At 35.4% G+C, this 25,771-nt stretch overlaps 1 protein-coding gene across 1 annotated transcript in view; it reads right to left on the minus strand.

Annotated features, from left to right (window-relative positions):
- Nucleotides 1-25,771, minus strand: part of BTAF1 (BTAF1 RNA polymerase II, B-TFIID transcription factor-associated, 170kDa) — a 75,824-nt gene that overhangs the window by 35,130 nt on the left and 14,923 nt on the right. The window contains exons 3-14 of the mRNA XM_004681037.2: nt 24,810-24,924; nt 22,521-22,667; nt 16,114-16,277; nt 13,799-13,935; nt 10,978-11,107; nt 10,666-10,734; nt 8,370-8,459; nt 6,738-6,833; nt 6,467-6,643; nt 5,522-5,662; nt 4,142-4,266; nt 1,185-1,305 (exon numbers count right to left, since the gene is read on the minus strand). Of these exons, the coding sequence (XP_004681094.2) occupies nt 1,185-1,305; nt 4,142-4,266; nt 5,522-5,662; nt 6,467-6,643; nt 6,738-6,833; nt 8,370-8,459; nt 10,666-10,734; nt 10,978-11,107; nt 13,799-13,935; nt 16,114-16,277; nt 22,521-22,667; nt 24,810-24,924 (1,512 nt within the window). The remainder of the gene's footprint in view (nt 1-1,184; nt 1,306-4,141; nt 4,267-5,521; nt 5,663-6,466; nt 6,644-6,737; nt 6,834-8,369; nt 8,460-10,665; nt 10,735-10,977; nt 11,108-13,798; nt 13,936-16,113; nt 16,278-22,520; nt 22,668-24,809; nt 24,925-25,771) is intronic.

Below are 25,771 nucleotides of genomic sequence, written 5' to 3' on the forward strand. Positions count from 1 at the left end.
CCCCACTCTGTCTCTGGTGAAGCCTCTCACCGCCCCTGAGCCTCTGGACTGTACCCCAGTTCTGTATGCACAAATAAATAAATCTTTAAAAAAAAAATGTAAAGGGAAGAAATTTCACAACTTCTAGAAGTCCATCTAAAGAAAATTTAGGAATACTACATTTAAAACGTTTAAAAAAACCCAACATTTAAACACCACAAAACTGAGGCAAAAGTGAAGTGAAAAATCCAGGCCAGTTTGTCACACTCACACATGCCTGATCACCTGAGGCATTATGAAATAAACCTAACAGATTTTTCTCAATTAGACAAAATCGAGGAAAATGCAAAACAAAATTTAAAGATAATGAGTCACAGAAGTATAACTACTACCATGCTGTTAAAACAAGCCTACAGGGACTGTTCCTTCATTCATATCAAGATGCATGGTGAGTGAATACAACAGGCTTTTACCCAATCTATAATCTATTGTCTAAAAAAATTAACCATTGCTTTTTAAAAATGACTGTTCCAAATGGCAGTACCTATAAGGAGAAGCATGATAGGATAATGGATTGCTTATTGATATATCTCCTAAATTGTACTATTTTGTTTGACCGCCAGAGTTATCTTAAATAAATAGGAATGTGAACACTGTATAAACAGGGCATTACAGATACCATCTGCATACTGATAATAACCTAAATGATCTTGGCATTTCAATGTGTGACTCCTGAAGGATACTAGGAAAATACCATCCTCTTAAGACTAATAAGACTCAAGAGCAGGTAAATGCTTAACAATTCTACTGTCTGTCTTTAGAGTCATGCTGCAGAGTTTCAAGGATAGAGTTCTAACCAAGGGTATGTTCTGCCAACCATCCAATTGTGAACCAAACAATAAAGACTGAGTAATAAGTCTGACAGGAAGGAATTATTTAATCTTTCATTCAATGACTATTTACTGAGAGCTCCATATGAATTGGGCACTATTCCAAGACTGGGATTACAACCTAGAACAAAACATTAAAATACTTCTGGTGCCACAGTAATGTTCTTATTTGTCTACATGATAATTATACTACTACTAGGCCCACAAGTCTCCAGATCTTTGGAAATATAGCAAGAGTAACCAAATGGTCAGATTTGTTTTAGAAAACTAATGTGAAAATTTCAACATTATTATATTTAATTATTAGTTTCTTACCTGGTCCTGTGTTGATAACAATGTAAACAGTGTTTCCAATGCTGCTCTTCTAACTGATGATATAGTATGATGCAAAAAAGGCCAGACACGAGGAACTAAAACTGTGAGTGACTGTTGAATACTAATAAAAAAGATACAAGTTAACCCCACTCAACTCATTCAACTGAGAAGTTAAAACTTCCCTGATATATTCTTTTTCCAGGTGAACTGAGTACCTTTTTGGATAGATTCTAAAAAGATAATTTCAATAACTTAATTTCATTTAAGTCTCACTCCAAAATATTACATTAGCCCCAGAATAGCCAGAGCAAATGGACATAAAGAGTAGAAATATTAATGAGTTTCTTCTATAGCACCAATGCCATGAAATGTTATCCTACTGCAACCTTTTAAATTTAGAAAACTTAATTATCTTATTTCTCACAGATTATATTTTTAAATGGGCAAGCCAGAACGCCTTATCTAGACTAACAACCTGGCCTATAGGATTTTTATCACATCCATGAATCATAAAAGTTATCTGGAACTAGGAAATAATTCTTCATTTCTTTAAGATTTGAATAAAAACAACTTCTTACATTTATTTATACATTTAGTAAGTCTACTTATTTAATTTAAACACACAGATATACACACACAGACATAAAACAGATTTAAAGTTTAAAAAAAGCATTATAAAAAGGTCTTGTTAACAGACCACATAATTATTCATGCTCTAAATGACATGCTACATTTCTTCTAACATAAGCTGGACAGTATCTGCTAAATATCACAACATATAAAGCAAATTTTCTAATAAGATAGTTTTGTAGAAAAAAATCAAACTACATTATTCATAACTTACAGAACTTTTGTTACATTCTTTCATTTTCTTACATTATTTAGCTTTTCTGATGCTATGCACTTGATTGTTTTTTAAAAGTACTAAGTCCTTTAGGACAATGTCAATAAACTAATACCCACAGGTCAAATGTGATACAACCATTTTTTTAAGGGGAAGTAAGAGCACAGGCACATTCATTCCTTTTTTGTTAATGGCTGCTTTTGCACAACAATGGCATAGTTAAGGAGTTTCAATAGAAATATTATGGCTCAAAGAGCCTGAAATATCACTATCTGGGCCTCTGTAGATAAAAGATCCAAACCTTGATTTGTTGTAATCAACTCTTGGCATTTTGTAGCTTTAGAAGGCCTTTCATCACATGTATTAACTATTTAATATCTATTAAATAGTTTCTTGCTCATGAAAGTATCTCAAAATTAGGAAATTCCATATATGTTTTATCAGTTCAATATTAATCTCAATTACTTTTATAGGCACTTACTTACAGGCACAAATTGCTATTCCAACTTGTGAACTATAAATTTAACTCTGAATTAATAACAGTAGATTGGTATTATTTGAAATATTCTCTACATGTTTTTCACACTACTGATTTTCATTAGAAACAGTCACTCACAGAGTAAGTCATTTATAATCATGAACATTCACTAAACCACCACACTAGGCTAAGGACAGTAGTTTTCTTTTCTCTTTTTTCTTTTTTAAATTGCATACAATATTCTCCCCTCTGTATCTCCAAGGATACTATTATCAGAAACAATAATATCCAGGAGTCAGTCTAAAAGGTAAGGAACATATTTATTAATTATTTAGCTGAGCTTCATTTCAAATATAAATAGATGGCACTTAAAATTTTTGGTGCATGTTTTTCCTTCACTCAATCTTTGCTTTTGGATATGGTATTTCATTATTTTATATTCTCTTCCTGATGTGTAATTTTGAACTCAAGAGCAAGAAGTCAAAATGAGCATCACAGAGCCCCCCAACCCTGAACCCCCTCCAGGTGTTGCAAGGGATTAAAGCACAACACCATGAAGTGATCTACAGCCACTGCAGCACCGAGTTTTATCCCAGGCAAGGGAGGTGACACTCATGGAGCAGCAGACCTCTCCTGTCTCCCACACTGCTCCTCTCAGCAATATAGTTCAGTGAGTCTGCCTGTTCTGCTTTCCACTGTCTCTGATGAGTCTCCTCATCCCCCACACCTCTGGCCTGTACCCCAGTTCTTATAGCATAAATAAATCTCAAAATATATATATAAAAAGAGTGTTTGAGCCTTAAGAAAATGATCATTACAAAGTTAACAGAACAGCAGCTTTTGGAAAACATACATTCAGTTGTAATTCTATTAACTAAATGTCAACTAAACAAAGTTAAAATTCTACATGTAAAGCTAAAAGAATTACATTTCTAAAGTTACAAAATGAAGACTTACATGAATGAATTAACACAAGGTTAGAGAATATGCCTTTTCTAATTCCTTCCCCAAATATACCACCAGAGAATAAAAAAACAGGTCTTTGGCAGGCAAGAAAATAACAAAAATAATGAACAACCATATACCAGAGACATTTTGCGGGGGTGGAGTGGGGAATGGGATCAAAAACGGGGGGTGTGGGGGGATGGGGAGGGAAGTGCACGGGATTATGGTGATGGCACACGGGTGACTTGGTGATGGGAAACCCGCGGGGATTGTAATTGAGATGGGAAAAAAAAATGTACAAAGTGATGTAAAAATAAACTGTTGTAAAATAAAAAAAAAAACAGGTCTTTGGTTGAAAATAAGAAGAATAATGAAGAACTATATAGCAGAGACATTTTATGGGGGTGGAATGAGGAATGGGAACAAAAACATTGGGAGGGGGAAGTGCACTGGACTATGGTGATGGCACACAGGTGATCTGGTGATGGGAAGCCCACGGGGATTACAACTGAGATGGGAAAAGGCACCAAATGATGTAAAAATAAACTATTATATTATTTTTAAAAAACAGGTCTTTGATACTTGCAACCTAATAATTCTAAAAGTGTCAGATTATTATATTACTATGTTTAATAATCTGAAAATGTATGTAAACACATTTAGCTTATCCCACTAAAAAGAAATAAGTACCTGCATTGTTGGACCTGAGGATACGTTAACAAAGATGAAAGAAGAGTCATAATACTATTTGTTGAAGCTGTTAGATCATCTAGTTCCAGAAGAGCATCCCATAATGTATTTATAATGAAGGGGACCTATAACATCAATTATCAAGAAAAGTTATTAATTTTATGCAAAATATCCATCAGCCAAGTCAAATTGCATTCCAGGAGTGGCTACTGATTCAACAACATATACAATTCCAATGATTTTGGGTAGTGCTGGTTTTGAGCAAAATTAAAGAAACATTACTTGTCTTTAACAAACTCTGCCATTCAAGTCTCCTTCAGTACTTCCCTTCTTAACCAGGCTCATAATGGGTAGAATTCAGGAAATGAGTCAACATACTATTTTATGTAAAAAACAAAACTGAAACATATAGTATGGACACACAAGTCATGAGCCTCTATGTAATTTTAATACATTTAATGTGGTAATATTAATCATCAGAAGGACAAACTTGGCTTTAAAAAATTTTAAATACTGCTTGTTGCACTTCCAAATGTGCATTCTAGTTTTAATAATATAAACGAAAATCAGAACTTAAGAAGAACTTCAAAAAATGAAACCAAATTAAAGTCAAATACCAAAATCATTCACATGTTTAAAACCAGGAGTAAAATAAAGTAGAAATGGCTGCTTTTTTCTCAGAAATGTTCCCTATATGTAAAGGGGTTGTAGATTAATAGAAATTTTTCTCAAGAAAAATACTTAATATCACATGATTCAGAGGGGAAGTCAGAAGGAAAATGAAGGATGAAGAAATGTTTTTCCTGAATCTCTCGCCCAACATGTGAACAAGCTCACGCCCTCCCTGATGGTATAACAGTTAACGTACAACACCATTAGGCTCTCTGCAGACACTGCAGTCAAAGTTTGATCCCCAGCCAGGGAAGTGATATGGCCGGGTGGTAATGCAGTGCATTTCAGTACATCTGCCTGTTTTGCTCCCCACTCTGTCTCTGATGAGTCCACTCACACTGCAAACTTCTGGTGTATCCCAGTCCCCCAGTCCTTGTACGCATAAATAAATAAATCTTGAGGCTCCCTCGTGGCACAATTGGTTAAAGCACAGCACTGCAAGCTGGCCACAGCTACTTCATGCAAGTTCGACCCCTGCCCCAGAGGTGATTCACATGGCACAGCAGATCTCTCCTGTCTCGCCTGCTACTCCTGTCAGCACTGTACTTCGTCAATCTGCCTGTTCTGCTCCCCACTCTGTTTCTGGTGAATCTTCTCACCTCCCTTGCACCTCTGGCCTGCACCCCAGTTCTGTATACATAAATAATTGATTCTTTAAAAAAATGTAAGCAAGCTCTGTGGGAAGAAATTCAAAAATATCTAATTTACCTTGTGTGTCTGAAGATAGACAAGGCTTTCTACCACAGGTACTAAAGATGCTGCAGCAACAGCTCTGACATCATCATCAAGGTCCTGGAGTCCTTCAATTATTCTAGTTAAGACTTTAGGCAATAAAGTATTAATTACATCCTGTAAAAGTATTAAAATATATTAGTTTACTGTAGTACAATTGTGCTTGGACTTTTTAAAATTAATTTGCCATAAAAAAACATAAAAACCAGTATTTAAAAAAAAATCAAATAAAAACAATATTCACAGATATCTATGTAGCTAATCTCATTTGGAAAAGACTACGACAGTATTAAGTACTTCATTATTCATGCAATTCAAAACATCAGAACATGAGGTAAGACTCCCAATTTTCTGTGTTAACACACAAACAACATACTCTATACTAGAATCTTAACTTCTACTTCTCATGCAGTACAACTGATAACAAAATGGGTACGATAGGGGGCCTCCTTGGTGGCCTAGGGATTAAGTCTCAGCCTTAATACTACTACAGCCTGGGATCACTATATCCCAGCCAGGGGTCTAACCCACATATGGCACAGCAAACCTTCCTGTGTTGCCTGCTCCTTGTGCATGTGTACACACACACATGCACACTGTATGATTATTACATACAACTCTTCAATTTCCCCAATAAAATCAGCTTCCAGAGCTACTCCTGTGATCTTATATTAGGACTCTTACTGAGAATTGGTCTTCCATGAAATAGTAATTTTCCAAATATAGATTACCATCTTTAGATTTACACTTAAATTCTTACTAGCATAACCTATCTCTATCATACTATCTCAAGATGACAAATCTTAGAAGTACTACTGCCTTGTCTGCAAAAAGAATAATCTAGGGTCATTTCATATAATTAATTAAGATAAACAAAGGGAAAAGAGTATCCTACAATGCTTCAAAATCTGAAGTGTTTACCTGACGAACTGCCAAGGCATATTTTATTCCCAGCAGACCACCATGTCTAACTTCCCATTGTTCTTGTGTAAGTAATTTAAGCAAAACATCCACAGTCTTATGAACTCCTGTTTCATTCATGTGCTTTAACACCACACCTAATGTTTGAGCACATGTTTCACGAACTGGTGCTACAACCTAAAAATGAGAAAGGAAGAAAATTTCTATTTCAAAAGGTTTACTTTGTAAAATTTGACATATAAGAGGACTGTGACTCTTAGGTGATACTTACTTCATCAGAAACAAAGTCTCCAAATCTGTCTAATGCAAAAACACACAGGAGTCTAATAACCAAGTCTTCCAACCACTCTTGATGCTGCTGAATCATCTGTTAAAAGACATTTTTAAAATGACATAGATCACACTCTGTCCTTGGACTAGGGAAACATTAAGGTCCAAATTAAAAACTTAAAGGACACAGTATTTTTGTTATTGAAAAAAAAAAAAAAACATGAAAAATTGTTCAACATCACTTGTAGTAAGGGAGATGCAAATTAAAACCACAATGAGATACCACCTTACACCAGTGAGAATGGCATATCCTAAAACAATTATCAACAACAAATGTTGGCAAGGATGTGGAGAAAAAGGAACTCTCCTGCACTGCTGGTGTGAATGCAAACTAGTACAACCACTATGGAAAACTGTTTGGAGGTTCCTCAAACTGCTAAAAATGGAGCTTCCATATGACCCAGCAATCCCACTTCTAGGTATCTACCCAGAAGATAAAAAAACATTGATTCAAAAAGACACCTGAACCTCCATGTTTATTGCTGCTTTACTTACAATTGGAAAGACATGGAAACAATCCAAATGCCCAAAAGTAGATGACTGAATTAAAAAGATGGGGTACATAGACACAATGGAATATTACTCAGCAAACCAAAAAAAAAAAAATAAACACATGCCTTTTGCAGCAACATGGATGGAGCTGGAAAAGATCAAGCTTAGTGAAATAAGCCAAAAAAGAAAAGGAAAAATACCAGATGGTTTCACTCATAGCAGGAGTTTAAAGGACCAGGCAAGAAAATAATAATAACGAACAGTTATATATCAGAGACATTTTATGGGGGTGGAATGGGATCAAAAACAGTGGGGGGGAAGGACTATGCTGATGGCACATGGGTGGATTTGGTGATGGGAAGCCCACGAGGATTGCAACTGAGATAGAAAAAAGCACAAAATGATGCAAAAATAAACTATTAAAAAAAATAACCAAAATGGGGCCCTCCCTGGTCGTACAGCGGGTTAAAGCACAGCACTAAGAAGCTAAAGCCACTTCAGCATGAGTTTGATCCCCAGCCCCGGAGGTGATCCACATGGTGCAGCAGACCTATCATGACCCGCCCACTGCTCCCCTCAGCAGTGTACTTCATCATTCCGCCTGTTCTGCTCCATATTCTGACTCTGGTGAATCCTTCTCACTGCCCCTGCACCTCTGACCTGTACCTCTGTTCTGTATGCATAAATAATCTTAAAAAAAAAAAAACCAAAATGCAGAAGAGCCTAATTATTACCTTTAAATTAACCACATCCTTTTTGATGATTAACTAGATTCAAATATACCAAAGTCTCTAAATTCATTAATTCTATTATTTGTTCTAAGAGAAATTAATACTTATGGTTGCTAATATCAATTATAGCTATTATATATCTATAATCTATTCTATCACTAATGTCTCCATGCTACACCAATCACACTGGTCACTGACTTCTAAACTATCATCTTATTCATCTCACTCTACTTCCCAATCTATTATTTTCTTCTCAAATATTCATGCTTGCTTATACTCTGTTAATTCCCTGATTTAGTGAAAGAGACCAACTACTAAACCGATGATAACTGCTGCTTTACTACACTTACCTCTTCTAATGTGCTATCTCCCATTTTACCACCACTTTTCCCATGAGCTTTCAGGATTTCCCTAAGTCCAGTGCCTGCACCATGTCGAACCTATGAAGAACCAAGAAGCAAATGTTAAGAGCTTAAATACTCAAGAAACTAAGTTTCACTTTGTTTCAGTATGAAAAAGTGATATTAAATATTTAAAAAATTTAAATAAACTGGTATTTATAAGAAATGTTTTTCTCTTACTATCCAAGAAACGGTACATAAATCAGTTTCACAGCTTTGGAAAATTTTGTGTAATTTTTTAAATGTCAAACTAAAATAGCTATTCTAAACTCTTTTGAGACACTAAGAATTGTCACTCCTTTACCCTTTACCTATATTCAGCATTCTTGGCATCAAAGTGGAGAGAAGGACGTATCATATACTATTCTTTATAGTCCCAACCCCAATTATCTATAAAGTAGGTCAAAATAGCAAGGTGCTAGCGCTACAAGGGTTAAAGCACAGCACTACAAAGCTACTAGCAGCCTGCAGCACCAGTTCGATCCAAGGCCAGGGAGCTGACCCACATGGCGCAGCAGACCTCTCCTGTCTTGCCCTCTGCTCCCCTCAGCAGTGTATTTTAGTTATCTGCCTGTTCTGCTCTCTACTGTCTCTGGTGAATCCTCTCAGCACCCTACTCCTGCTGCACTTCTGGCCTATACCCCAGTTCTTGTATGCATAAATAAATAATTCCTTTTTTAAAAAAAAGCATGGCATAGAAACAAAAACAGAGAAATGGACCAGTGAAATAGAACTGAGTCCAGAAATAAACCCACAAACAGTGAATTTACCAAGGAAGCAATAGCATGTTATGGAAAAAATGAAAATCTCTTCAACAAATGATTCTGGGAAAACAGATAGTCACTTGCAAAAGAGTAAACTAGAACACTATTTCATGCCAAGCACAATTCAAAATGGATTAATAAAGACTTGGCAAGGGCCTCCCTAGTAGTGCAAGGGTTTAAGTCTCAGCCCTATGAAGCTATCAGCAGCCACCGCAACATGAGTTCGACTCACGGCCAGGGAACTAACCAACATGGCACAGCACTATTCACAATAGCCAAGTTATGGAAACAACCCAAGTGCCCATCAAGATAACTGGATAAAGATGATGTAGTATAAAATAAATACAAAATGGAATACTACTCAGCTATTAAAAAGGAGGGGTGAATGGGATGAAAGCTTGCCATTTGCAACAATATCAATGGAACTGGAGGAGTTAAGTCAGACAGAGAAAAATACTAAATGATTTCACTCTTGTGTAGAATATAAAGAAACAAAATAAAGGCACAGATAAAGACAGAATAAATCCTTGGAAGAATCCAAGTATTGCAGAATTGAAGTTGTAGGGGGAGGCGGGGAGTATGGATAGAAACAAAGAGTGGAGTGAGTTAAAAGGAACGTGGTGGAGGGTTATTGGTACTATTAGGTATGACTTGGCAATGTACATTTGAAAAAGTGTGATCAAAGAAAAAGTATGAATCCATACATCTAAAACATACATAGCAATGTTAACTCACCAAAAAAAGATAAAAGAAAAAATGCATCAAAACTAAGTTCCAAAGTTATCAATGTTAAATGTTAAAGGAAGACAACTCAAAATATCTCATGATTAATGCTTCACTACAGAATAGTCTTCTGCCCTGTCATATGAAGGGAGGAAATAGGCCACTAGCACTGCACACTTCTTCAAGACCCCATTTGAGTTGAGACTTGAATAGTTTTAAATAGAAGTGCATTCAGGAGTAGAAAGAATGCTTAATGATATTCCAAAGCAGTATTTTCTAAAATTGCCCACAAGGCAAGTTGAGTGAGACAAAATACTTTGAGACCACTAGCCCTCAACTTCACAACCAAATGGGCTTCACTTTCATCTCGTTCATAAGTTGGCACCTATTCAAGATTTTCTGTGAAGAAGTATTTCTGAGGTTAAAAAGCTGGTTTGAAAACTATTGCTCTTAGTCAAAATTATAAACTTCCACAGCAAAGTTTCACTGTCTGGGAAAGATATCTAAGTATATTATAGGTGAAAGAATGAAAAGAAATGAACAATTCACTAAAGAAATAGGGCAGAAAGGGTATATAAAGTAATAATCAGTCTACAAGTTTGCTACTTAGAAGGTAAAATGATATTAAGTATTGTAAGTGGTCCTAAGAGGGAGACAGGGAAAGAATTACAACCCTGATAAAATAAATTATGTATGACATGTTTCCCTCATTAGCAAAGAAAACTGAGCTGAAAGAAACTGCAATGAAGAAATCTTACCTCCCAGGAGGGATTAAAAAGGTCATTGCAAAGCTCTTCACAAAAGCTTTCCAAAGGCCATTCATTTATCTGGAAAAAAAAAAAAAAAGAAAGAAAGAATTACTTCTAATTCAAAGGCATATTTTATGCTAATAATTTAATTTAATTAAGTATATTCATTTTGCAGGTCTAGTAATATTAGACAGGCTTTAAAATTTTAATTACAAATTTTACTAATATTTTTAATCATAAAATTTCTCAGTTACAGATTATGATGCTGACATTAATATAAAAAATAACTTCAAAGAACACTTTAAGACATTTCAATAATACCTCTTCAGTTAAGGAAGAACTGTCTGGAATATTGTCAATCAAGACTTTGGAATCATTTGCAGACTGGTTAATAACAACATTTGCTATTTTTCGCCTCTTTTCTTCTGGTTCCCCATCAGTGCTATCATTGCTAACAAATAAACAATGAGAAAAGTCAGTAAAGGTTAAGTAATGAATTAAGAGAATCCATAATTAGAACAAATGTTTTGCATTTTTTGGTATGGTTTACTTAAAATTTAACCACTTAGGCTCTCCCTGGTGGTGCAGCGGGTTAAAGTGCAGCACTAAGAAGCTAAAGCCACTTCCACATGAGTTCGATCCCCGCCTGCCTAGGAGGTGACCACATGGCGCAGCAGACCTCTCCTGACCCGCCCGCTGCTCCCACAGCAGTATACTTCATCGATCTGCCTGTTCTGCTCCCAACTCTGTCTCTGATGAATCCTCTCACCGCCCCTGCACATCTGGCCTGTACCCCAGTTCTGTATGCAAGAATAAATAAATCTTTTTAAAAAATAATTTAACCACTTAAATAATTGTGAGTATATATGTATCTTACTCTGTTTATTGAATAATATAAAATAGGTCAGTGAATTCTTGCTTTCAAATTGAATCTCAAATTTAAAATCTCTTTATCTTCCTCTCTTACTTCTGAAAGAAAGTGGGTCCTCCCTGGTGGCATAATAGGTTTAAAGCATGGCAATATGAAGCTATCCAAAGCCACAGCAGCAAGAGTTCGACTCCCAGCCAGGGAGGTGACCCATAAGGTTAGGTACACCTCTCCTACTGCTCCTCTCAGCAGTGTTATTTCAGAAGAGCTGCCTGTTTTGCTCCCTACTCTATTTCTGGTGAATCCTTTCATATCCTCCGCACCAGACCTCTGGCCTGTACCTCAGTTCTTGTATGCATAAATAAATACATCTTGAAAAAGAAAAGAAAAAAGAAAGAAGCGGCCTTTTTTTTTTTTCTTTAAACTCCCTTGGTATAACAACCTAAATCTGGCCCAGCCTAACATTTTTAGGTGGTTGTACCCTAGAGTATACAGTACATACTGTATTATATACTGAGTAATACGGTTTAATTTTATCACTGCTTTAAAAATAGAGAAACAAAGCAGCTGACCAGTAGAAGTATGTCTAGAAAATTTGAAGAAATGATATATTACTAAAAAGCCAGATGTTATCAAATCCAGTCTAGCAATATTTTACAAAGGAGAAGATAAGTATAACTATTTAATATTAAAAGGAATAATTAGCACAGTTAAGTACAGCATTATGTTCCATAACCGCCCCTCACTTTATTTAGGTAATTGTTTGACCAACCATTCTTTTCTAATAGTGATGAAAGAAATTTGAGCCTCTCTACTCTTCAGCTAATTACTAGATTTGGTTACTCTACTGCCCTAGATCTTATTAGGCATGTTTCTACTTCTGGGCATTTATTTTTGCTATTCCCTCTACTATTTGGAATATCTTTTTCAGGTATTCTGAAGGTTAGCATCATCGCTTCTTTCAGATTTTACTAAGAAGTTTCATCTCTCTTGAATCCCTTGCTAATCCTAGGTGTAGTTTCAAACTCTCCACAAAAACATTTCACATGTTCCTTGCATTATTTCGTTTCTTCCTTATCCCTTTGTCATATGTAAATGATATATAAATTCTATACATTTACTGGTTTATCTTGCTCCTCATCTATCTTTCTATAATACAAAATCTACAAAGACAGAAATTCTTACCTGTTTTATTCACTATTTTATCCTGAGGACCTATGATAGTACCTGGTATATAGATGGTGTCCAACATGCATTTCTGGAATGAATTATGAACTCTAAAAATTAAAGTCTAGTATTTCCAAGCTCAAATCTTTGGGGGTAAGTGCTCGTAAGACTAAAGTCAACAGATGTACTAATATTAGGTTATTCTACGATCCTAACAAGCTACTTCACTAACAAAACTCTTTAACAAATTCAACAAAGATTTCATACTTAAGACCCAACAATTCAACCATATGTAAAAATGTATGCCAGGCAGATATTTATCATTTATATCCTAACATTTAAATGATTACTTTTTAGCTTTGAATGAATGGAAAGAACAAAAAAATGTCTTTTATAGTAAAACCTAATTTTCATAGGCTTTAAAGTACTTAATCTTATACTCAAACATTTATTAAACACCACTAAAGATTATAATTTAAATGGGTCCCAAGAATCTGAATTTTAGTAAGTCATTCTCATAAATGTTACTCTCAACCCATACCAAAATATCACTTTCATTAACACATTGAGAAAGTGAGGACAATGGTTTTACCCACAGAATTCCTTTTTGTAACAGAATTGCATAACCAATTATCCCCCATTTGGTTCAGCCCCTAGCCTAGAAAACAGATGATGTGATACTGTGACAGTTTTCATTGTACTAAAGCACCATTCTTAATTTGTGGCTTAGAACATCTCCCTGACTTCATTCTTTTCTACTTTCACTTGTCAACTTATCCTAGATATATCACTCTTTTTGTTTCTTGAAAATTGCCTGATTAAGGCATTTACAACTATTCCCTCTCCCTGTAACATGCTCCCCCCCTTCGAAGATTTTCAGCCCTCATTCAGAGTCCATAATAAAGAATAATAAATCTTATATATGTGGATTTTCTGGGAGAGTTGCCCCAGTCCCCTGCAATAGTAAATATTTACTGACAAATGAGCAAGGCAATGTAAGTGATACTCCAAAGCACAGCACTATGTCTGCAAAATATTTTTAGAACTCAAGCAAATACAGATTTATGCATTAAGGTTTTAAATAAATGAGAAGAAAAAAACTACTACCTTTTTTCATTAGTTTCTACTGCATCCCTGGATCTCTGTTTCGCAAATAACTTGGCCATTCTTTTAGCTTTATTTTTCTGTCTATTACTCATTCCAGCTCGAAATTCTGAATCAATCAATTCAGCAGCTTGGAGAGTCTAAAAGAATAAAGAATACAGAATTTTAACTTTGAAGTGAAGATAAATACCTATACTCATCCTCAGACAAGTACTAGGTCTATACATTTCACTGTATACAGATTGATCACATTCTTTTTTGACAACTTCATGCCACTCTTTTGTATGGCTGTACCATCATTTCACTGACTTCTTCCTTCTTTACTACTTTTCCCATTCCCAACAAATGCACGTGTGTTTTTAACCTTTTTTATGTCCTAGAGGTAATAAAATGTATGATCCTAACCTACAGAGAGGACTCTGAGGAGGTGAGACTTCAAAAATAATCCTAATACCAGCCAAAAGTCAGAATAAGCAATGTCAATTTAAGAAACTGATGACCATTAGATTAAAAAAAAAAAACTATAACCATAAATGGCTGATGTCCCGCATGCTACAGTCAAATCAGTCATTTGTTCCTGTCATCTTCACAACCCACTAGTGGACTGTTTGTTTTCTTTCCCACTCACAGAAGCATTATAAAGGCTGTGAGATAAAAACAGTTCAATCCAAACCTGAAATCTGTTCTGCCTTTAATTGATCAACATTCAATGGAAATTTACACTTCTACAGCTAATTACACTTCTACGGGTTCACCAGTGTAGATATCCTCCTGCAGTCTTAGTTCCAGGAACCACTGGTACATATACAATACAATGAAGCTATAGTGAGCTAATAGCAATGTCTCCCAAAGGTTCATGCCATTTAAAGCCAAACAAACTTGGAGCTTGCAAACCTCAAATTGGCACCTGTCCATTTCATAGCCAACTATTCTGTCTGTAGCCTATTTTCTCTAATATACCTGCCTATCCATTTCTTACACATGCCTAGTTATCACACAGTGATCATATTATTATTTTGGTGGTGTTATTTTATTGTGATTTCTTCCTATTCTACAGCTTCTACTTCTCCTGACATCCCTTTTCCTTCCATTCCTTCTTGATTTTAATATATATCTCTGTACCCTCTTCTCCTTTTTGCTTCTGGTATCTGCTATTTCTTTTGCTGTCTGCAAAAGTTACTCATCATCATATTCCCTATAGCCAAAAAACAGTTTAACAAATTCTAAAGATTTAGAGGGTAACTAATATGAAGGCAAACAGAACCATTTCCCAATTAAACAAAGGCAAAGACAAGAGTTACAAGACAGTTTAATAACTGCAACATAAAAATTCTTAGTCAAGTCCATGGAACCCTAAAAGGATATTAAAAGGAAAAGTGGGAAGAGACTAAACCATTGAAAAGACATTATTTCACTTATATGTGCATTTTTCTTTGAGAGCCACAGCTTTTTCTAGAGCTTAAAAAAAGTCTGGGGTGCAAAAAAAAAAAATAAGTCTGGGGCGCATACACACACAAAAGAAAAAAAAAACAAAGAAATGGAAGAATAAGAGAAAAGGGAGGCCTATGGAAAAAAATTATGGTTCAGTCATACAATAAAACAGCAGGAAGTTGTTCAAAATGAATGATCTATATAATCTAATATGCTATATGAAATGATAAAAGATATATATATATATCTTAAAAGAACACACTTTTCTATACATATAAAATTTCATAGTGGATGAACAAGTAATTTAAAAGGGGTTACCTGTAGGGCAAAGGAACATGGTGTTATCAATTATTGGAAAGAAACTTCTTTTACTTCATACTGTATACACTTTTGCATTGTTTGAAAGTTTTCTACTTAGCATGCTTGCTACTTTCTCAAATAAAAGAATGAATTGTAGCTCTAAAAGTTTTTAGTATTAACATATCTGTGATACCCTTTACTATCTCCCACTTTCTCAAACATTACTTTTTATTTATTCTTTCATTTATTTATTCATTCATTTATATTTATTTTTGGTGCCTTCATTAAAGAATAATGGAAGCAGCAAATGATGCAATTAGGACCTCTCAAAACCAATGGTTCCTAAGAAGCCCTCCCACACACATTTTACTTAATAGTTTGGTATCTATGAGGGTGCTGAACATCCATGTTTAGGTTTTTAGAATCTGTCACCAGAAATCAATTTATAAAGACACTAAATTATAGAGGTATTAAACAGCAGTGATCAGAATTAAGGGCAACATTTTTTATAAATGCACCTGCAAAGCAAAAATGAAGCAACCACCATGCAATTATATTGTTTGTAATGGAACAAAGGTTTTACCTACAGGTTGTTTGTTTACAAGGGCTGCTGAAGTTGGGGTATAATCCAGATCTTCATCATTAAAGAGTTCTTCAGTACTCATTCCAATGGCTTCTCCCATATTAAGGCCAAGCTTCTTTTGTAATAATTTTCGTTGTCGTGCTATCCTCTCTTTAGGATCCACTTCTCCTTTAAACAGAAAAGAAATAAAGTTCCTCCAAATCAGTTAAGAACTCTTCTAACACATGAAGATTACACCAGAATAAAAAATTTTAAAACCCTTTAATGATAGATACCCCATCTCACAGTAAAATAAACCACATTCACAATCTGAACATGTCATAAGCTTAGTGTCTAATCATTACTCGAAAACAGTGTTCTAGCTAACATGCTAGGAAATTTCACTGTGATTCCTGCTTTGTTCTATTGTCAATTACCAACTATATATAAGAACTGTTCCTACTGAAATAAACCAATCACTTTATATAGCATTCTTATCTTATACATTCTCTGAAAGATCTGCATAGGCTTTTAAAAAAATGGATTTCATTTAACAGAAAAAAATCTCAAAAATTCATATATATATTCCAAGGATGGCCTTTATCTATTCAAAGATATCAGAATTCTCCTAACCCTAATAACAAAAATAAAGGCATGTAAGTATACACAGATTTTTCATTTCCCAAGTAAAATCCTCAATACTTCAGTGGAAAACAGATCAAAGACTACACTTTTTTAATAATAATATATTTTTACATCATTTTGTGCCTTTTTCCATCTCAGTTGTAATTCCCATGGGCTTCCCATCACCAAATCACCCATGTGCCATCACCATAGTCCAGTGCACTCTCCCCCACCACCATTTTTTTTTTTAGTCCTAATCTCTTTATTGTTCAAGCTGCATTTAACCACATTTAAAAACCTGCTATCCAAAATGTACAAGTGAACACAGAATCATCCCTTTGCAGAGGACTTCCGAAAGTAATTTTATCCACCCTACTGGCTTAAATTGTTAAATGTCCAAGCCATCAAAGACATATGGTTGCAACTCCCATTTTAAAAACCCAATGCATGAAATTTCCATAATACCTTAAATAGACTGTTTTGATGCTTGCATACATTTTGCTCTACCTTGAGAATGGTGGAGGCTTAACCCTTTTTTTTTTAATATTTTTTTTATTACAAAAGTTTATTTTTACATCATTTTGTACATTTTTTTTCCATCTCAATTGTAATTCCCGCAGGTTTCCCATCACCAAATCACCCGTGTGCCATCACCATAATCCCGTGCATTTCTCTCCCCCCTCCCCCCATTTTTGATCCCATTTCCCCCCCAACCATTTTTGATCCCATTCCCCACTCCACTCCCGCAAAATGTCTCTGGTATATAGTTGTTCATTATTATTTTTCCCCCCTGGTCCTCTATGCTCCTGCTATGAATGAAACCATCCAGTATATTTAAAGTATATTTTAAAAACTAAGACTTCTGACTTAAAAAGCTCAATAGCAAGAATATTTTTAATAATGACTAAATTTTCATTGCTCTAACCCTCTACAGAAAACAAACGCTAGCCAAAAGATAAGAAATTGCTACTTGAAGGTACTGGAAAGAGAACAAAATTAAGCATATTACTGCCTGAAAGAAAAGCAAGGCATTGGGTGACTACCATTTTTGCAACTTTTTGTCTAGATATAAACCCAGCCCAAGATACAGGAGATAGATAAAATTTGGATTTAAAAGCCCACAATCTTTCTAGTTTGAGGAACTAGAGAAAACAGAACCAGAGGTCACTAGAGCCACTAAGTTGTGGAAAGGGAACAAAGCAGAAGGGAGTCAGAGAAAAACACAAATTCTATATAAACGCAAATCTCTGACTGACCTCTGAACTGCGCATGTACAAGATAGACATTTAACAGTCCAACTAAAGATAAAAACTGAGGTTTGAGGTCCTCCCTGGTGGTACAGCAGGTTAAAGCACAGCACCTATGAAGCTACAGCCACTTCAGCATGAGCTCGATCTCCACCCTGGAGGTGATCCACATGGCATGGCAGACCTTTCCTGCTGCTCCCCTCAGCAGTGTACTTCGTCGATCTGCCTGTTCTGCTCTCCGCTGTGTCTCAGGTGAATCTTCTCACCGCCCCTGCACTCTGCCTTGTACCCCAGTTCTGTATGCATAAATAATAAATCTTTTTAAAAAAATTGAGGTTTGAACCCTTCACAGAGGAGACCAAGTTAGCAATTTTAGTCATGCCAAATTAAATGACTGTGGAAACAAAACAACTCAAAACATACTCAAAGAATATATCCGAATCTAGCCTACAATGTGAGGAATACAAACAAAAGTTAACTGACAAGGAATTAGAAATATAAAGTGATCTCAAAAGAAAATTATAGTCAATTTTAAGATGACTTAGATAACTTCTGATATCAGAATTAGAATATTCAAGTAGGTAATATAACACATTCAGTGTAAAAGAAGGTACTCTCACAATGATGAAATGATAGGTACCTACAATGAGAAACAGAAATTATAAAAAAAGAAGCAATTAGAGGCATTCAGTTGGAAGGGTTGAACTAGATGATGTTCAAATAGGCCAACAGTTTTGTTTTTTTCTTTAAAGTACATCTGGAACTAAAGGACACAATGTATGAAATTTAAAAATCACTGAGTTTTAACAGGTAAATGGAAATAATAGAACAATGTGCAAATGAACTTAAAGAAAAACAAAGTACCCAATATAAAGAACAGGGTAGGGATAAAAAAAGATTTAAAGAATCAAACCTAAATATAAAATCAAGGAAACAATTCTATTTACAACAGTATTAAAAGCAAAACTTAAAACTATGTTCTAAAAACTAAATAAATGGAGAAACATTCCATGTTCAGGGATCATACACCTAACATTGTTAAGAGAGTAAATACTTTCCATATTGATACACAGCTTCAGCACAATTTCTATCAAAATACTAGATGGCTTTTCTTTATTTTGGGGGTGGAGGGCAGATATTAATAAATTGATCCTAAAATGCATATGGAAATGCAAGAGACCCAGAATATCCAAAACAATCCTGATAAAGAACCAAGTTGGTTCTTGGTTTTATAATTTATTACTAATCAACAGTATCATGACAATAAGGAATTGGCATAAAGAGACCAATAATGGAAACAGCCCCAAAGTAAAAGTAGGGTCTAAGGTCACCTGGTTTTTGAACGAGGGTGTGAAGCAACTCAATGGAAAGAACAGTCTTTTCAACAAATGGTTTTATGACAACATGATAGCCCTGTGCAGAAGAATGAAGCTGAACTTTAACCTTAACCTCACAGCATTAAAAATAATAACTCAAACTAAATCAAAATACCCAATAGTAAGAGAAAGCTATAAAATGCTTAGAAACAAACACAGGAGTAAATGACTTCAGATTTGGCAATAGTTTCTTATACATGATGACAAAAGCTTGAGAAACTACATTTGAGTTCATCAGAATCAGTAACTTCCTGTGCTTCAAAATTAAAGGATGCCATGAAGAAAGTAAAAAAAAAAAAAAAAGGATGGGAAGAAATACTCATCCGCTGCTCCCCTCAGCAGTATACTTTGCCCATCTGCCTATTCTGCTTTCCACTCTCTCTTTGGTGAATCCTCTCACTGCCCCTGTACCTCTGGCCTGTATGCATAAATAAATCTTTAAAAAAAAAAAAAAAACAGAAAGAAAGAAATGGGCAAAGAGGCCTCCCTGGTAGTACAGGGGTTAAGTCTCAGCACTATGAAGCTACCAGGAAGGGAACCCACATGGAGTGGCAGACCTCTCCTGTCTAGTCTGCTGCTCCCTCAGTGTACTTCCTTAATCTGCCTGTTCTGCTTCCCACTGTCTCTAGTGGGGAATCCCCTCATTGCCCCTGCACCTCTGGCCTGTACCCCAGTTGTATATGCCTAAAATATATAAATCTTTTAAAAATAAAAGTACTACTGACACACAAATACAGCATGAGCAAACCTTGGAAATATGTTAACAAAACCAGTCACAAGAAAACAACACCTTGCATGATTTCTTTTATATGAAATGTCCAGAACAGGCAAATCTACAGAACAAAGATGTTGCTTCATCTTTGTCAGTAGAAGAGAAAGAGGTAAGGGCATGGAAAACTGATAGCTATAAATACAGAATTTTCTAGTGAAATGTTCTAAAATATGTTGCGCATAAATGTAAATATACTAAAAACAAATAAACAAAAAACCAACTGGGACCTCCCTAGTGGTGCAGGGATTAAAGACAGTGCTTGCCAGAACCACTTTGATCCCCAGGCTCCAGGGAGCCAACCCACCCACATGGCAGAGCAGACCTATACTGTCTTGCCTACTGCTCCCCTCAGCAGTGTATTTCATACCTCTGCTCTGTTCTGCTCCCCACTCTATCTCTGGTGAATGCTCTCACCCCTCCACACCTCTGGTTTTGTATGCATACCTTAAAAAAAAAAAACCAAAGCACTGAAGAGTTATGTATGCCTTAAAATGGTATATGAGGCACTCCCTGGTGGCGCAGCGGGTTAAAGCACTGCACTAGAAGCTTACGCCACTTCCACATGAGAGTTTGATCCCCGTCTGCCCCAGAGGAGATCCGCATGGTGAGGCAGACCTCTCCTGACCCACCCGCTGCTCCCCTCAGCAGTGTACTTTGTCGATCTGCCTGTTCTGCTCCCCACTCTGTCTCCGGTGAATCTTCTCACCACCCCGTAGCCTGTACCCCAGTTCTATATGAATAAATAAATAAATCTTTTATTAAAAAATGGTATATGAATTATCTCAATTAGGCTATTTTTAAAAATTCTTAAAGGCTACTATAATCAGAGAGAAAAATACTAGACACACAAAAAGTGAATACTAGATACACAAAAAGTGAATTTCAAACTCAGTTTACTTATATAGTATGTAGCCCTCTCATTCCAGAAAAGTTCTGTTAAGGGAAAATAACCCACACAACTGAAAAGAAACTGACCAGCACCTATAAAGTTTCTGTCATTAACATATATGCAAAGGCTAACACAGAGGCACAGACATTTAATTGGTTAAGTATTAATTTAATATTAAATTCTAGTTAAATACTTGTCACCCATGAGTATTTTTTCTTCAAAATAAAAATTCATAGCTCTATTAAATCAGAATCTCAAGGATAAGACCCAAACACACACTTTTTTTTTAATGGCAAAAGTTAACACTTATTTACTCCTGAATAAGGGCTGTGATTGCTGATGATGTCCTTTAGTAAATTTGTAAGTTTTTTTTTTCAAATTGGAATTTTTTTTTAAATTCTACCTCCTTTAAAAAATGATGCTTTTCTGAACTTAGTATTTTCTTAATTCTCTCCAAAATAATTAAAATAGGTCTTTCAACAGAAGTCTCATATGAAGCTACAAAGTATATATTTTTTAAAAGATGAACACATTGAAGCTCATTTCAAGATTAATTTGGCTAGATATCACCTGACTAATGATTAATTTAAGTAGCAGCAAAACAAAATGGAGTTCTGTTTTGGTTTTAGTCAAAAAAGCAACTATTTACTTACAAAAATCCATTAAAAACATCAAGGTTTTTTCCACTCAAGGCATCAATCTTGAATGGCCAAAACATTTACTTTTTATCCAGTTGGATTCTGTAAGTTTAAAGATAATGGGACAATTACCTCTTTAAATTTATTTTTCACTTTTTCGTTTTCGCTTTGGTCAACACCAGCATGAGTAGATCCAATTATTTAAATATTTGAAACACATGATAAAACTACCATATAGACTCAAATTTTCAGAACTGTAAAAACATTACCACAATTACTAATCTTGAATTTTAAAATCTACTGAACTGAAGCTTTGAGTAACACTTTAAAATTTCTCTATTACATAATAAACTGTTGCAGAATGAAATAATAAAATGTACCTATTAATGGTGTGGTACATATTCAGTTAAGAAAAGTATTTATATGGGAGCTTTAGAACAAAGGGACCTGGCTACCCTTCCCATCCACTGTGCCCCCAACTCCCAGCAAGTGTCAATCAATTTCACTTTGTGGGCCCTCCCTGGTGGCACATTGGGTTAAAGGCATAGCACTATGAAGAGAGCCACAGCCGTTCCAGCATGCTTACATCCCAGCTAGGGAAGTGATCCGCATGGCACAGCATACTTTTCCTGTCTTGTCCGCTGCTCTCCTCAGCCAGTGTACTTCATCAATCTGCCTTTTCTGCTCCCCGATCTGTCTCTGGTGAATCCTGTCACTGCCCCTGCACCTCTGGCCTTTACCCATTCTGTATGCATAAATAGATCTTTTTAAAAAAATGTACACTTTGTGACATGTTTGATTTCAAAATGTCTAATACAAAGTATACCTAGTGACAAACTAGTTTGAATACATACATTTCAGACTTTTTTAAAGGATTACTACATACCTGATTTTTCATCTTGTACTTCAAACTCTGCACCAGCAGATCCCAAAAGTGATGCTCCATGTTGTAACAATCTACATATATCAAATCTGTCAAAATTCAACCGATCTGTAGTAGATGCATCTTCAATAGCATTTTCTGAAGCAGGCTCTAGATGAAGTTTAAAAACAATTTACTTGGGCCTCCCTGGTGGCACAAGGAGTTAAATCTTAGCACTATCAAGCTAACAGCCACTGTAGCACGAGACTGATCCCCAGTCAGGGAGCTGACCCACTTAGCACAACAGGCCTATGCTGTCTCAATCACTACAACCCTCAGCAGTGTACTTCAGTAAATACACCTGCTCAGTTTCCCACTCTGTTTCTAGTGAACCCTTCTCACACACATCTCATCTCTGGCCTACACCCCAGTTCCTGTATGCATAAATAGTCTTTAAAAAGTAAGTAAAATAAAAACAATTAACTTGATCATATAGCCAAAATTTACAATGAAAGAAAACAGCATTGCTTGGGGTGAGTGGGTAATGTTTTAAGAAAACTAAAAGGTAGGGCTCTTCCTGGTGGCACAATGGGTTAGGATGCAAGCTAGCCACAGCCGCTTCAGTCCATAGTCCCAGAGGTGACCTCTCCTGTCTCGCACACTTGCTCCCCTCAGCAAGGTACTTCATCAATCTGCCTGTTTTGCTCCCCACTCTGTCTCTGGTGAATCCTCTCACCACCCCTGCACCTCTGACCTGTACCCCAATTCTGTATGCATAAATAAATCGTAAAAATTAATAAAATACTAGATACTAATTAGTTAATGCCAGAGAAATTTAAAAACAAAACTGAAAGGTAGAAGAAACAAAAATGCTACTGTTGTTTAATGATCAACTCTTATTTATGAATAATTGGTGGTGCCCCTTTTATAAACCATAAGAATAATTACAGGTACATGTGTTTTTTACACAAAGGCACATTGTTCTATGAAAAAATGCACTCAACATTAAATATATGTTTAATATCTGACTCCACTACTGACTATTAAACAGTTTTAAAATACCATGGTTAACAGCATGAATTTATTATTGGCTACACTAACATACATTCAAAGTATATATTCATAAATAAGACTACTAAGCATTGCCCACCTTTTCCTGTACCTGATTGATATTTAGGACATAAAGAAACTTATTCAGTAGAATAAGGAAATTATATTTCTCATAAGGAAATTATAATCTGCTAAAATTTTGTATACATCTGAGACTTAATATCTATGAATGGCTATGTCATTAAAAAATTTTAAATGTACAGTAATTGCTCGGTGATTTTAATATTTAGCTGGTATTTGCATAAGGCCTCTGTAAACTAAAAAATAATTATTTAAAATGAACTGCTACAAATATTTTCAATTTTCTAGTGATGACAAGCAATCTTACTATAAATGTTAAAGCTAGTACAACGAATTTAATAGTTTTTGTTTGCTTGTTTGTTTGTTTTCAAAACGGTCCTCCCTGGCACAAATGGGTTAAAGTACAGCACTATGAAGCAAGCGGGAGGGAGCTGCTTCAGCACAAGTCAATCCCCAGCCAGTGAGGTGACCCACATGGCACAGCAGACTTATCCTGTCTTGCCCACTGCTCCCCTCAGCAGTATATTTCGTACATCTGCCTGTTCCACTCCCCACTCTGTCTCCGGTGAATCTTCTCACCACCCCGTACCTCTGGCTTGCACCCCAGTTCGGTATGCATAAATAAATCTTTAAAAAAAAAAAAAGCTGAGCTGAGCTGTGGTATACATATACCAAGATTAAGTAGAGACAATAACCTGAAAAGTGCACTTTTCTAAAATAATTTATGGTGTCTGGCTATATGTATCATTTTAGGATAAAAGACAAATTAACAAATCACTTATACCAGCAAATTAAATTTTTAGAAATAAGTGTTATTATCAAAGTGACTAGAAAATTAAAACTCCAGTCACATTCATATTTTCACTTAACTAAAATGTATACCTTTACAGTTTTGAGTTAATTTCCATGTTTAGGATTTAAGCACCCTGAAAAAAAATAACAATCTCTGTAAATCACGCATACTGCAGAATAATTTAACATATAAATATTAAAAACACTGTTTAGTGGTTTTCTAAAGGCATGATGATACTCAAATGTCATTTCTCATAAGTTTGCACTAAAAAGCATGAAAATTAAAAGCTTTTAAATGAACAATGAAATCATTAAAACATAAAATGTTATTACAGTATAGTTAATCTAAGTTAAGTTTTTACTGCAAACTTTTTTTCCACTTAAAAGCACCTTGTTTGGTTCTTGGCACAGGATTCCACTCAGGAACATTTTTCACTATAGCTTCAACAGCTTGTCCTGCTGCAATCCGGGTATCCCAGTTTGTACTTCTTAAATATATCAACACCTTAAAATTATAAAGTAAGAGTCATATACCCCCAAAAAAAAAAAAATACTGTTTGTTCAATGTTGTCAGAATATAGAAATACAAATTTACTTACTATTTATTAGTTTATCATTTAGCAATTCTAAAATGCTTTCAAATTACTAAATCATTTAGAAAATCTATCATTCAGAGGAAATCACTACACCTTAAAAAAAGAAGTAGAAAACTTTTAATTAAAAAATGCTTAAGAGAAGGTCCCCCCTAGTGGCAGTATGGGTTAGGATGCAGCACTGCAAGCAAGCTGCAGCCGCTTCAGTGAAAGTTCGATCCTGGCCCCGGAGGTGATCCACATGGCATGGCAGACCTCTCCTAACCCGATGGCTGCTCTCCTCAGCAGTGTACTTCATCCGTCTACCTGTTCCCCACTCTGTCTCTAGTGAATACTCTCACCGCCTCTACACCTCTGGCCTGTACCCCAGTTCTTGTATACATAAATAAATAAATCTTTTTTAAAAATACAACTGGAAACTACAAAATATTCAAAATGCATCTAAATAAAATTAAAGACATGGATGTTCATGGATTAGAAGACTTAGTATCATTGAGGTAGTAATTCTCCCTCAACTCACTTCTAGATTCAACACAATTCCTAACAATTCCAACTGATTATTATAAATGACAGCCCACATCATGGGAGTAAATATTTACAAATCAAATTATCTGATGAGATGCTTGTGTACTCTTGTGTACCACAAGAGTATATAAATAATTATTGAATTATTTATTCAATAATAAACAAAAATCTCACAAGTGGGTAAAGGACTAGAATAGACCATTCTCCAAAGAAGACAAGCAAATGATCAATATG

The sequence above is a fragment of the Condylura cristata genome, unplaced genomic scaffold (genome assembly GCF_000260355.1).
Source record: "Condylura cristata isolate star-nosed mole 26May11 unplaced genomic scaffold, ConCri1.0 scaffold00011, whole genome shotgun sequence".
In the NCBI taxonomy this organism is placed as follows: domain Eukaryota; kingdom Metazoa; phylum Chordata; class Mammalia; order Eulipotyphla; family Talpidae; genus Condylura; species Condylura cristata.